This window comes from Mirounga leonina, unplaced genomic scaffold (genome assembly GCF_011800145.1).
Source record: "Mirounga leonina isolate KUSES-001 unplaced genomic scaffold, KU_Mleo_1.0 Mir_376, whole genome shotgun sequence".
Taxonomy (NCBI): Eukaryota; Metazoa; Chordata; class Mammalia; order Carnivora; family Phocidae; genus Mirounga; species Mirounga leonina.
In genome coordinates, this window is record NW_023270718.1 from 6,165,568 (window position 1) to 6,177,955 (window position 12,388).

The 12,388-nt window shown below is 49.0% G+C and overlaps 1 protein-coding gene across 2 annotated transcripts in view; it reads right to left on the reverse strand.

The window, feature by feature from the left end:
• Positions 1–2,740, reverse strand: part of KLK13 (kallikrein related peptidase 13) — an 8,647-nt gene extending 5,907 nt beyond the window's left edge. Inside the window, exons 1-2 of one of the 2 annotated variants that reach the window (XM_034987104.1) lie at positions 2,656–2,740; positions 2,146–2,232 (exon numbers count right to left, since the gene is read on the reverse strand). In XM_034987104.1, coding sequence (XP_034842995.1) covers positions 2,146–2,197 — 52 coding nt within the window. In that variant the 5' untranslated portion in view covers positions 2,198–2,232; positions 2,656–2,740. Of the gene's footprint in view, positions 1–2,145; positions 2,233–2,608 lie in introns of both variants that reach the window. The other variant, XM_034987103.1, reaches the window with a different exon arrangement.
• Positions 2,741–12,388: the final 9,648 nt, after the last annotated feature.

Consider the following 12,388-nt stretch of genomic DNA (forward strand, 5'->3'; position numbering starts at 1 on the left):
ACTGAGCCACCCAGGCGCCCCTGAGCTCACTTTTTAAAACCAGGAAGCAGAAGCCTTTTGCCAGCAACCTAAAAGTTATTAAGTTGAACCATCTACAGTCACTGTTTTGGGGGAGGTCCAAAAGGGTGCAGCACTGGGAATGTAAGATGATTCAACCCAAGAAACACATTGTTTTTGTCACATTGTGCAGGATGTATTTTTTTTCCTCTTACCTATTATTTATAGCAAAGGATGCTCTTTTCCACTTAGGACAATGATATAAACTTTACTTTTAATATACTGTAAGTTAATGGGGCACCTCGGTGGCTCAGTTGGTTAAGCGGCTGCCTTCAGCTCCGGTCATGATCTCCGAGGCCTGGGATCGAGTCTCACATCGGGCTCTCTGCTTAGCAGGGAGTCTGCTTCTCTCTATCTCTCCCCCTCTGCCCCTCCCCACTGCTCGTTCTTGATCTCTCAAATAAATAAATAAAATCTTTAATATACTCTAAGTTAAAAAAAAAAAGTTGATTCTAAGCAGACCATTAGATCTAAAATAATGAAGATGGTTGCCAGAACCTAAAGTCTAGGATGCTGGAGACAGGGCAGGCAACATGATCAGGATCCTGACTCAGGCACCCCCAGTGTCTTTGGGGAAGGACCTGCTGTCTCAGGCCCAGGTTTTTAGCTGTGAAACTGGACTAATTGTAGTACTCCTACCTCATAAGGCTGTTGCGGGCTCCACAAGACGCATCTGGAGCTCCTAGCCCAGGGCGTGGTACCCAGGAGGGGCTTGAGACATGGGCACGAGTCCTGGGACTGGTGCCAAAGGACAGAAACCACCCCACCTTCAGGCCAAGGGTGTTGCCCCATGCCCGGCGCCAGATGCCCAAGGACTACTCCCTTCTTCAGGTCTCAGCTCAGGGGTCTAGTCCTTTGGGGCAGGGCCTTCCAGACCAGGAGCTTCCATTACATCTCTAGGCTCCTGGCTTGGCTCCTTCAAGCCATCACCTCCCGTCACAGTTGTAATTATTAACTAATTATTTGGGTAATTGTTTGAACAATGGGTGCATCCTTCCCCGCTAGGCTCTGGGTGTTAAGAGCAGGAACTTGTTGGGCGCCTGGGTGGCTCAGTTGGTTGAGCGACTGCCTTCGGCTCAGGTCATGATCCTGGAGTCCCTGGATCGGGTCCCGCATCGGGCTCCCTGCTCGGCGGGGAGTCTGCTTCTCCCTCTGACCCTCCCCCCTCTCATGTGCTCTCTGTCTCTCTCATTCTCTCTGTCTCAAATAAATAAATAAAATCTTTAAAAAAAAAAAAAAAAGAGCAGGAACTTGTACAACACCCAGCACAGTGCCCAGTGCGCAACAGCTGTTGGTTAAATGGCTGGTTGCAAGGATGGATGGATGGATGGATGGATGGATGGATGACGCCTGAATGGGGTTTCCAGAGAATTTGCCTGCAAAAAGGCGCTTAAACTGAAGAGAAATATTTGGGACCGACTCAGGGTGGAATCAGGTGTGGGGTCACGCCGAGGATTAAAGGAAGAACAAACTAGAAGGTTCTGGAAGTGGCTGAGAGTGAAGAGCGAGTACTTCTAATAAAGTAATAATGACGAAGTTGCCAGCCCCTTCTATCAGCTGTGCACTGGCTTATTTTCATATTCGCAACAACCTCTTGTAATAGGGACTTCTATGTTCTCATTTCACAGATGAAAAAAAACACAGAGAAGCTAACTTACGTGCTCAAAGTGGCAGCATCACGATTTGAACCCGAGTCTCACTCCTCTCTCTCTCAGGGAGGCCTTGAATGTGAGACGGGCCTGCTGCAGGGGCAGGGGTTGCGGGTGGGAGTGGGCCTCCCAGTGCAGAGGCGGGAAATCAGGGAAGGGGCGGGTGGGGAAGATCCAGAAGACTTAAAAATAGAGCGGGCCCCAGAAGATCTGGGACGCCCCAGGGAGGAGCCTGGGGTCGGTGGGGAGAGTGGGCTCACCCCATCGGAGAAACCAGGTCACACAGGGACAAGCAGGAAGCTCGGGGGCTGTCCGCGCGGGATGCGACCCCGAGTGGGCGGTGGGCGGGGCTCGGGGCTCCCACGCCCCCTCCTCCTGGCCTGACCCCTCCTATCATTGTTCCGGTGGCCACCCCGCCTCCACCCCCGCGCATTCTTACCGCCTGACAAGGCCAGGGTCAGGAAGGCGATCACAGCGGCCAGGGACCACATGGCGGCTCCGGGATGGGGGGCAGGGCGGGCGGGGCCTGAGAAATTGGGGGGGTTGTTAAGGGCTGGCTGAACCCCCATCTCTGGCCGCCCCTCCTCCCCACCACTGCTCCTGCACTTCCCAATCTTGAATCTCCTTCACTAAGAACCTTGACCCTGGAATCTGCACCCCCTCCCTAATTTTCATCCTCGGTGGGGAGACCCCGTAAGGAGGTAGGAGGGGCTGGGGGAGCGGGCGCCCGCGTGCACCCGCGCACTCTAGCGAGCGGGTGCCTCAGTATCCTCTCCCGCTGCTCTCCGCCCCCTCGCTACCCTCTCCAGCTCTGCAGATTTCTATCTCTATAACTGAACCTCTGGCTTCCCTCTCCATCTCCCTGACTCAGCTGTTCTCGCTCTTTTCCTTTCCGTCCTCACCTCTCCTTCCTCTCCCACTCCTGCCCTCTGACGCTCCCGCCCCCTACCAGGGTGAGAGGCCCGGGTGCAGAGCTTCGCCGCCAGCTGCCTCCAACTTCAGCGCGGACCCAAGGCTTTTAACCTCTGAATTCCCTCCCCCAGTGCCCTCAGCATTTCCCTGTTACTGGCCTCCCCCTCTCCACCCCCAATGGCTCAGCAGGCTGCTGCCAGCGGCCCCCCCCCACCAACCTGGGCTTGGCCCTTCCTCTTGGGGCGGAGCTTCCAGGACAAGCTGGAACCCAGATCTGACCCCGCCCAGGCCCCAGTTGAACCCGCTGTGAACTTTGGGGCAACAGAATCCACCTAGAGGAAAGGGGAAAGCTATTTTCCTTCCTCAAACCCACCCGAAATTCCCATGACTCTAACATCAACCCATTTTTCATCCCACTTTCTTTTTTTTTTTTTTTTAAGATTTTTATTTATTTATTTGACAGAGATAGCGAGAGCAGGAACACAAGCAGGGGGAGTGGGAAAGGGAGAAGCAGGCTTCCCGCTGAGCAGGGAGCCCGATGTGGGACTTGATCCCAGGACTCTGGGATCGTGACCTGAGCCGAAGGCAGACGCTTAACGACTGAGCCACCCAGGCGCCCTTTCATCCCACTTTCTAATCTCTCCAACCCCTGTGCGTGTCCTTATATCCAACAGCTCCCAGATGGCGATATTCCACCTTATTCCTATCTCCCTCATTTTAACCATACTCCTTGTGGTCAGCCTAGTCCCCAGACCCAATCCCATCAACAGCCTTATCTCAAGTTTATCCAAACATCAAACCCAACACATCCAAATTCCAGTTCCCAGCTTCATCTCCAACACCAACTCCATCTCCAGACCTTCTGAAAAACACAGGATGCCTAAATTTACTCCCACCATTCCCCTTCCCCTACCCCACCCCCACAGGCATCAGGTGCAAGAAGGGAATCTTCAGATAGGTGGATAGAAAGTCAACTGCACTTGGACTTGGATGGGGCCCCGGGGAAAGCAATATTTTGGGTAAATGGTCTTTTAGGAACAGGGCTAGTTGGGGTGAGGGAGTCCATGGAGATGCACGTAGATGGACAGGGAGAAACAGGAATCGGAAAGCTCTGGGGGCCAGGATGATGGGGGAAGAGGAAGGAGGAAGAGGTGGTGTTTTGGGAATGAGTAGGTGCTTCCTGGAACTGTGACTGGGTGGGGCCATGATTTAATCCTTAGGGGGTGGAGGGGACAGGATTAAGGATTAAGGAGGGCAGAGGTGGGGTCAGAATTTGGAAGGAAGCCAGGGATGGGGAGCAGATGAAGTTTGGAGAGAGCAGTGGTGTTATCATAATAAGGATAGGGATTAAGATGGGCAGAGTGAGAGTTCACATCAAAATTGGTGTAGTCCATATTGGAGGAGTTTAAGTTTGGATATAGGGATCAAATCTAGTGTCAGAAGGTAAGCTTTTTTTTTTTAAAGATAAGTTTTTAAAAAAGGATCTAACCGTGACTCTCTCTCTCTATATAGGAGATATATGATAAATATATGTCAGGGCGCCTGGGTGGCTCAGTCGTTAAGCGTCTGCCTTGGGCTCAGGTCATGATCCCAGGGTCCTGAGATCCAGCCCCATGTCGGGCTCCCTGATCAGCGGGAAGCCTGCTTCTCCCTCTCCCACTCCCCCTGCTTGTGTTCCTGCTCTTGCTGTGTCTCTCTCTGTCAAATAAATAAATAAAATCTTTTAAAAAAAAAGATAAATATATGTCAAAGATCTTATTTTGATTTATTAATAAATGATGGAGCTAGTAAGATATTACAAAGAACTGCACATGTAGAGGCAATAAGGAATGCTGAAATGAATTTATAAATAGATACAAAACTGGTTTACAGTACATGAGTGGGGGTAGGGAAATTGATTGTATTTCCACCTGCCAAAACTCATTTGCACAGTTATGGACAAGAATGATTTGCATTGCTATCAGCTGTCTATGATTTATGGAGATGTAAAATAGCTCAAAGACAATAATAGAAGCAGAGACCCCATAAAATCAGATAGCCCATTTAATTTTCTATCAGAGACGTCTGTTGGGTCCATGTCAAAGTCTTTCACATTTTCTCCCTACATTAGGAGCAAAAGTTTGTAGACAGATTTAGGATAGTTCTGATGATAGCATTTGGAATGCAAGTGAGCTTGGGGAGGAGAATAGACACAGGGTGAGGATGGGGTGAGGAGTTGGTTTTGAGGATAGGATTGATTTCTAGATGGGAAGGATCTGAGGATAAGAATGTTGATGGAGTCCTATTAGGTTGGGGTTGGAGATGGAGCCAAGAATGAGGATTTGGAAGGGAAGTGTTGAAATATAGCTGAGCTGGTGTTGGGGATTGATGGTAATAATGAGGACTAGATGTGAGGTTGAGTGTCTATGTTGGGGTAGGGTTTTGGTGGGAATGGGCTGGTTTATAGCTGTGAACTCCTCTCAAGGTGACAGAAAGAGCATTGTCTCTCCTCACCATGAAATTCCCCCCACCTCACATGGCTGGCCCCAGAGTGGGCAATGAATTCACTCTTCCTGAGTAGTGCTGGGTTCAGGTTGGGTGGAGGGAAGATGCAGGAGGAGGGAGGAGGCGGGTTAAGTGAGGTGACTGACAAGCTTGTGTGGGAAGTCAGAGTACCTATGACCTCTTGTGGCCTGGGTCCACAATTCCAGAAAAGCCTTTCTTGCTTGGGAAGGGCTGGAACCTGGAGAGGGGGTGGCTGGCTTTGGTGTTTGCTTTGGGATGAGTACCAGGTCAATGCTGACGTTAGGGTTTATGACTGGCCTGGACTTAGGTTGCCTGACTCACGTTGAAGTGAGGTCATGGGCCCACCGAGAGTTGGGTGCATTCCACCCCCTCACCTGATCAGTCAGGCAACTGGAGCCCATGGAGGGCAGACAGCTGCCAAAACCACGCACTAGACCAAATCCAGGTGTACTGTCTCATAGATCAGGGTGTTTCCCCCAACGGAGGGCAGAGCTGGAGAAAGGACTAGAAAAAGAGGCAGTGTCCCTAGTGCTTCAGAACTGAGACTCTGGAGCTAGGCTGTTCAAGTGACATGAATTCAAGTGACATGGCCACTCTGTGCCTCAGTGTCCCCATTTGTAAAACATCACTATCAATAGCATAGGATCTCCATGTCTCATTTAGGAGGGTTAAATGAGTTAATATTTGAAGGTGCTTATACGAGAGCCTGACACAGACCAAGGACCACAAATGTGCTTGTTAAAAAAGTAAATCTGGAGATGGAGGTAGCCTGAGGTTTCCAGAGGCCCCACCCTAGCTTGGCTTCAAAATGGGGTTCTTTGTCAAGTGAGGACTGGAAGTTCTGGTTGGAAGTGCTGGCTGGGATGAGAAAGTTGGCCCCACACCCAGGCTCAGAGGAGAGGCCCCGATGCAAACGTGAAGGGAGGGGGAGACAGAGAAAGATACAAAGGGATAAATACACAGAGATAGAAAGACAGGGTGGGTGGGAGAGGGCAGAGGGATTGCAGAGGGAGAGAGAGGCACGAAGACATGGAGATGGAGAGATTGAGAAGCCTGGGGAGAAACCGGACTCGTGCTCTTGGAGAGAAAGATGCCCACGGAGTGGAGACCCATAAATTCTCTAGAGCTGGGTCCATGTTGGGAAGGATGTCACCCCAGTCATCATCTTGCCTGTACAGCAACAGTAAACCAATTTTTTACCCATCAGAATAGCAAAAACTAGAAAGGTCAGTCTTGCCACCCACCTGTATGTGTGCCCACATCCTCTGCCTCCTCTCCTATTTCTATAGATGAACAGTCTGGGCCTCCGTCTAAGACAGACCGCTCCACTTGTGCCTGCTACCCCCCTCTCACCTCCCTGGGGACACCGTTCCAGCCAACACTTCCACGCTCCCTTGTCTGCATCCATTTTTTTCTTCCCCAGTGAGCAGTCCCATTAACATACGAACATGCTGGGGTGCCTGGGTGGCTCCGTCGTTAAGCATCTGCCTTCGGGTCAGGTCATGATCCCAGGGTCCTGGAATCGAGCCTCACATCGGGCTCCCTGCTCAGCGGGAGGCCTGCTTCTCCCTCTCCCACTCCCCCTGCTTGTGTTCCCTCTCTCGCTGTGTCTCTCTGTCAAATAAATTATATCTTTAAACAACAACAACAACAACAACAACATACGAACATGCTGCAATTGCTCCCATGTTCCATTAAAAGAATTAAAACAAAAACAAAAAAACAAAACCTCTCAACCTTCAGGCTCTCCTTCAGGATTTTTTTTGGCCCCATTTCTTCTTCCCCATGACTACAGTTCTTCTCTAAAAAGTCGGCAACACTCACTGTCTGCAAGTCCTGTCCTCCTGTTCTCTCTTGAGCCCACTCTGTGCAGGCTTCCTCCCCCACTACGCCACCAGCCAGATCCCTGTCGAGGGCACCAATAACTTCCGTGTTGCTGAACCCATCTTATTTGAGTTATCAGCAGCGTTTAACAAGTGGATCACTCCCTGTTCCTTCAAAGAGATTTTTCCTCGGCTTCTGGGACACTTCACCCTCCTGGTCTTCCTCATAGCTCAGTGGCTGTTCCTCACTCGCGTCTGGTGCTGCTTTCTCCTGTCCTGTCTCTACATGGCGGAGCACCGCAGGGCTCGGCACTTGGTCCTCTCCTCTCCTCTGTCTACGCTCATTCCCTTGGTGATCTCATCAGGCCTGGTGTTTTTAAATACCATCTACATACTGATGACTCCCAGATTTAAGTCTCCAGCCAGACCTTGCTCCTGAACACTCAACTTGACATACAACTGCCTACTTCGCATCTGCATGTCCAAAACCGAGCAGGCTCCTCTTGATCTTTTCCATCGGTGGTCTCTCCGTCCTTCCAGTCTTCAAAAGTGAAAACCTTCATCTCGCCTTTGGATTCCTTCTCTCACGCCACACAACCATCTTGTTACTCAACCGTGTCAGCTCTGCCTTCAAAACAGATCCCAAATCTGACCATTTCTCAACACCCTCCATCTTTGCCATATGGGCCCTCCCAGCCACCGTCATCTCCCACCTGGATTATTGCAAATTTCCCATCTGGCCTCCCTGTTTCTGGCCTGTCCACCTACACCCTATTTCTGCCACAGCAGCCAGAGTGACCTTTTAAGAGAATGTGAGTCAGGGCAGGTCAGTCCTCTTCTCAAAACCCTGCAGTGCCTCCCACATCACTCAGAGCGAATGTCCCATTTCCTGATGGTGGCCTACAAGCCTCTAGACATCATTGATTATCTCCTCTTGCCCACCCTTCTCATGCCAGGCACACTCTCAGAGCCTCGTCCAAGCCAGATGTCTGCATGGTTTCTTCCCTTCTTGTCCTCCTCTCTCTGAAGATTTTCTTGACCACTCTAGTTGGGAATTCCCAGGACAGGTGCAACGGATCAATAGAAGGACTCACAGAACCCAGAGAAGCTGCTATACTCGTAGTTTTGGTTTATCACACGTACAAATACAGCATCGAATAAGCAGAGGAAAATGGCGCATAGGGCAGAGTCCGGGAGAGACCAGCCGCAAGATTCGGGATGACGTCTCTCCGTGGAGGTGTGCTTCCTTCTCCCAGCAGCTATGTGTGATAACACATGCAGAGTACTGCCAACAGGGAAGCTCCCCTGAGCCTTGGTGTCCAGGGTTCTCAATGGGGATCAGGCACATGGCTGTCTGCTTGCACGGCTGACCTTAGTCTCTAACACCTGCAGAGGCCAAACAGATACAACACGCCCCAAGGCCTCTACCATGTCATTTTTATTAGGAGAGACCATCTGGCATGACCAAGGTCCCCAGGCCAACCAAGACACTGTTATCAGGCAGAAGAACAAGCAAGGGTCAACCCTTTCTTTCTGTACAGGTTTTGGACAATCCAGGCCTGCCGAGTTAACCCTTCATTGCACAACCACCTAGTTAAAATCCCTCCTCTGACATTCTCTATCCCACTTACTCTGCTTGACTTTTGTCCAAGGCACTCACATCTGTAATACTTCATGTTTTACTTATTCATTTATGTATTTCCTGTCTGCCTCTTCTTTCAAAGTGAGTTCCCTGGGGCCAGAAGTGCTTATCTGTTTTGTTCTAGAACAGTACCCAGCGTATAATAAAATTCAGTGACTATTTGCTGGATGAGCATTAAAAAAATATTGAATAAAGATGAACATTCAATAAAGTTCAGTGAAAATTCACGTTCGTCACATGCAGATGTGACTTGCATTTGCAGAATGAACTGCAAGCATTGCTGAGGGTGTGGGGAGATAGGAATCCCTCTTATCTAGACAAAAACCTGCCAGTTCTTGGTGCAATTGATTAAGAGTAGGACTTTTGCTGGGCGCCTGGGTGGCTCACTTGGTTAAGCGACTGCCTTCGGCTCAGGTCATGATCCCAGGGTCCTGGGATCGAGTCCCACATCGGGCTCCCTGCTCAGCGGGGAGCCTGCTTCTCCCTCTGCCTCTCTCTCTCTCTCTGTCTCTTATGAATAAAGGAATAAAATCTTTAAAAAAAAAAAAAGAGTAGGACTTTTGGTCCAATGGTCTCACTCCTGTGAATATTCCCGAGAAGTCTTCTATAGGCACATAAGGCGCATGCCCCCAAATAGTCATTGCGCTATGGCTTGGGTAGTGGAGGGAACCTAGGCGTCCATCATTAAAGAACTGGGTCCTTAAACGGGGTCGTGGTGGATATATAGGGTGAGGTGGTGCTTCTCCAACTTTAATATGTATTGTGTCCCCTGAGGATCCTATTAAAATGCAGATTCTGGTTCATTTGGCCAGGGGTGGGGCCCAAGACTCTGACCTCTACTAAGCTCCAGGTAATTCCAATGCTGCTGTTCCCTAGACCACACTTTGAGAAGCAAGGGTATAGACTAGAGTAGTGTTCGCCAATAGAACTTTGTGTGATGGTGAAAATATTCTATTTATCTGCACTGCCCAAAATGGCAGCCACTAGCCACGTACAATTATTGAGCACTGGGAATGTGGCTAGAGCAGCTAAGGAATGGAATCTTAACATGCATTAAATTTAGCTAATTTTAATTTAAAAATTAAAGGACCACGTGTGGCTACCATATTGGACAGCAACCATATTGGACAGCACAGATGGAGAACACTCTGTAGCAGTGAGAAGCAATAAACTAAATGAGCAAACAGAACATGGAGACAGTGTTTGGTGGAATAAGATCCCGTATTTTATACCTCAACTTTGGGGCACCTGGCTGGCTTAGTCGGCAGAGCATGTGACTCTGATCTCAGGGTTGTGAGTTCGAGCCCCATGTTGGGCGCAGAGCCAACTTACAAAAAATACCTCAACCTGACTCTTCACCAACACCCACCTTCCATGTACCCTATATCATCCAACTTAAGATGCTAGTGATTGTATTTGCACTATTATTTTGCATACTTCTGAGATAGAGAAAGAAGCTGTCAATTAAATTGTGATATAATGCTGGGGTGCCTGGGTGGCTCAGGCGTTAAGCATCTGCCTTCGGCTCAGGTCATGATCTCGGGGTCCTGGGATCGAGCCCCGCATCAGGTTCCCTGCTCAGCAGGAAGCCTGCTTTCTCCCTCTCCCACTCCCCCTGCTTGTGTTCCCTCTCTCGCTGTGTCTCTCTCTGTCAAATAAATAAATAAAATCTTTAAAAAAAAATTAAAAAATAAAAATAAATAAAAATAAATAAAAATAAAATCTTGGGACACCTGGGTGGCTCAGTCAGTTAAGCGTGTACCTTCGGCTTAGGTCATGATCCCGGGGTCCTGGGATCGATCGCCACATCAGGCTCCCAGAGAGAGTCCGCTTCTACCTCTGCCTGTGCTCTCTCTCACTCACTCTCTCTCAAATAAATAAAATCTTAAAAAATAAAATAAAATAAAATCTTAAAAAAAAAACAACTACTTTTATTTAGCTTTATAGGATGCAGGCTAAGAATCACAGCATGGGCTGTATTTTCACCTTACTGGGGGCCCGAATCTACCCAATACACAGCTGCTCTCGTCCCCTTTCCTCCACAGAACTTGTATGGCTGTTACATATGAGAGCCAAGGTGTGTCTGCATCACCCGGACAGAAGGTGCAGCCCTCATGTCCCAACAATCTTTGGAGCTGCTGTAACCACGTGGACCCCAGACCCACCGCCTGAGAATTCCCGGATCCTGCGCTGCCCCCCCCCAAGAGAGCAAGTGAACCCTGGTGAGACCACACTGCCTTCTACTCTAGCTGAGCTCTGCAGTATCCCGGCGCAGAACCATGAAGAGACAGACGCTAGGATCATCGGGTCATTGCTAGGCAGACCTGTCGTGTGCTGTGCTGGAAAGGATTTAACCAAAAAAGCTTTTGCCAATTTCTATGGTGTAATACTCCTGCTTGGGCTGATATCAACCTACCAGTGCAATGTCTCTGGGCACCGAGTTGGAAAGAGATGTGAAGAGCTCACAGTTATAAACGTAATACAACAGACAAACATAAATTCAAAACATAACTATTAGTGAAAATAATTAGGAATTGACCTTTTTTGTTGACCTTTTTATTTTTTTATTTGTTTTAAAGATTTTTTATTTGTTTATTTGAGAGAGAGCCCATGAGAGGGGGGAGGGTCAGAGGGAGAAGCAGACTCCCTGCCGAGCAGGGAGCCCGATGCGGGACTCGATTCCGGGACTCCAGGATCATGACCTGAGCCGAAGGCGGTCGCTTAACCAACTGAGCCACCCAGGCGCACTATTGACCTTCTTTTTAATATTCATTATTTAATTGTAAGTTTATGTAATTTAATTTTTAATAATGGTTGTGTTTACCACCCGGCTCTCACAATTCCTAAAAATTGACCAATTGGCTCTTTTGGGCTGGTATTGAGCTGGTTCTGGCACTCTCTTCTTTACTTTACTTTTATTTTATTTTTTAAAGGTTTTATTTTTAAGTAATCTCTACACCCAATATGGGGCTTGAGCCTACAACCTCCAGATGAAGAGCAGCATGCTTCACCGACTGAGCCTGCCAGGCGCCCCTCTACTTTACTCTTAAATTGTGTTTGTTGTTTCTTGTCCGTCACCTCCTGCTGGAGCCCAAGCTCTGTGAGGGGAAGCATTTAGATTCATCTGGCTTCTTCACAGCTCAATTCCCAGCACCTAGAACAATGCCTGGTACACAGTAGGAGCTTAATAGTCTTTGATGAATGAAAGTAAGAAAGAGAATGAGATTCGTAACACAATGGCTTCATGTAAATTAGAAGCAACAGCTTGTAAGGAGGCATGTTTTGCAAGGATGCAGGGTATTCAAGGCCATTTGTGTTGGTGCCTGTGGGGAGGGAGGGGACTGGAGCCAGGGATGACAGATGGAATAAAGAAATAAAATGAGAGCAGGTCTCTGCCAGGACTTGAATTCCAGAGGGTGATTGACTCAACTCTCCTCACCTGAGATCTGATTAGGAAAAAGAGACCTTTTCATTTGCATAGACTTTTCCAAGAAACAAGGTGAGTCTTTGCCTTCCCTGCCCTGGACCTCAGCAGTCCCTGCTCACAGGAACCGGAGTTGAGCTGAGGCTCAGGGAGGGCAGTCTTGCTCAGGGTCAGGCTGCAAGGCTGGGTGTTTTCTTCTGTCACACCAGACAATGTGGCTGGGGAGTGCCCCCAGAGAGCAACATGCACCCCATTCAGCCACTTGTCAAGAACAAGGTTCCTGGCTGGGCACAATTAAGCCACGGTAGGCATATCCGTAGGATGAATTAAATGAACTGACGAATGGAATTTAGGATTCTCTGGTTTTTATTATTAT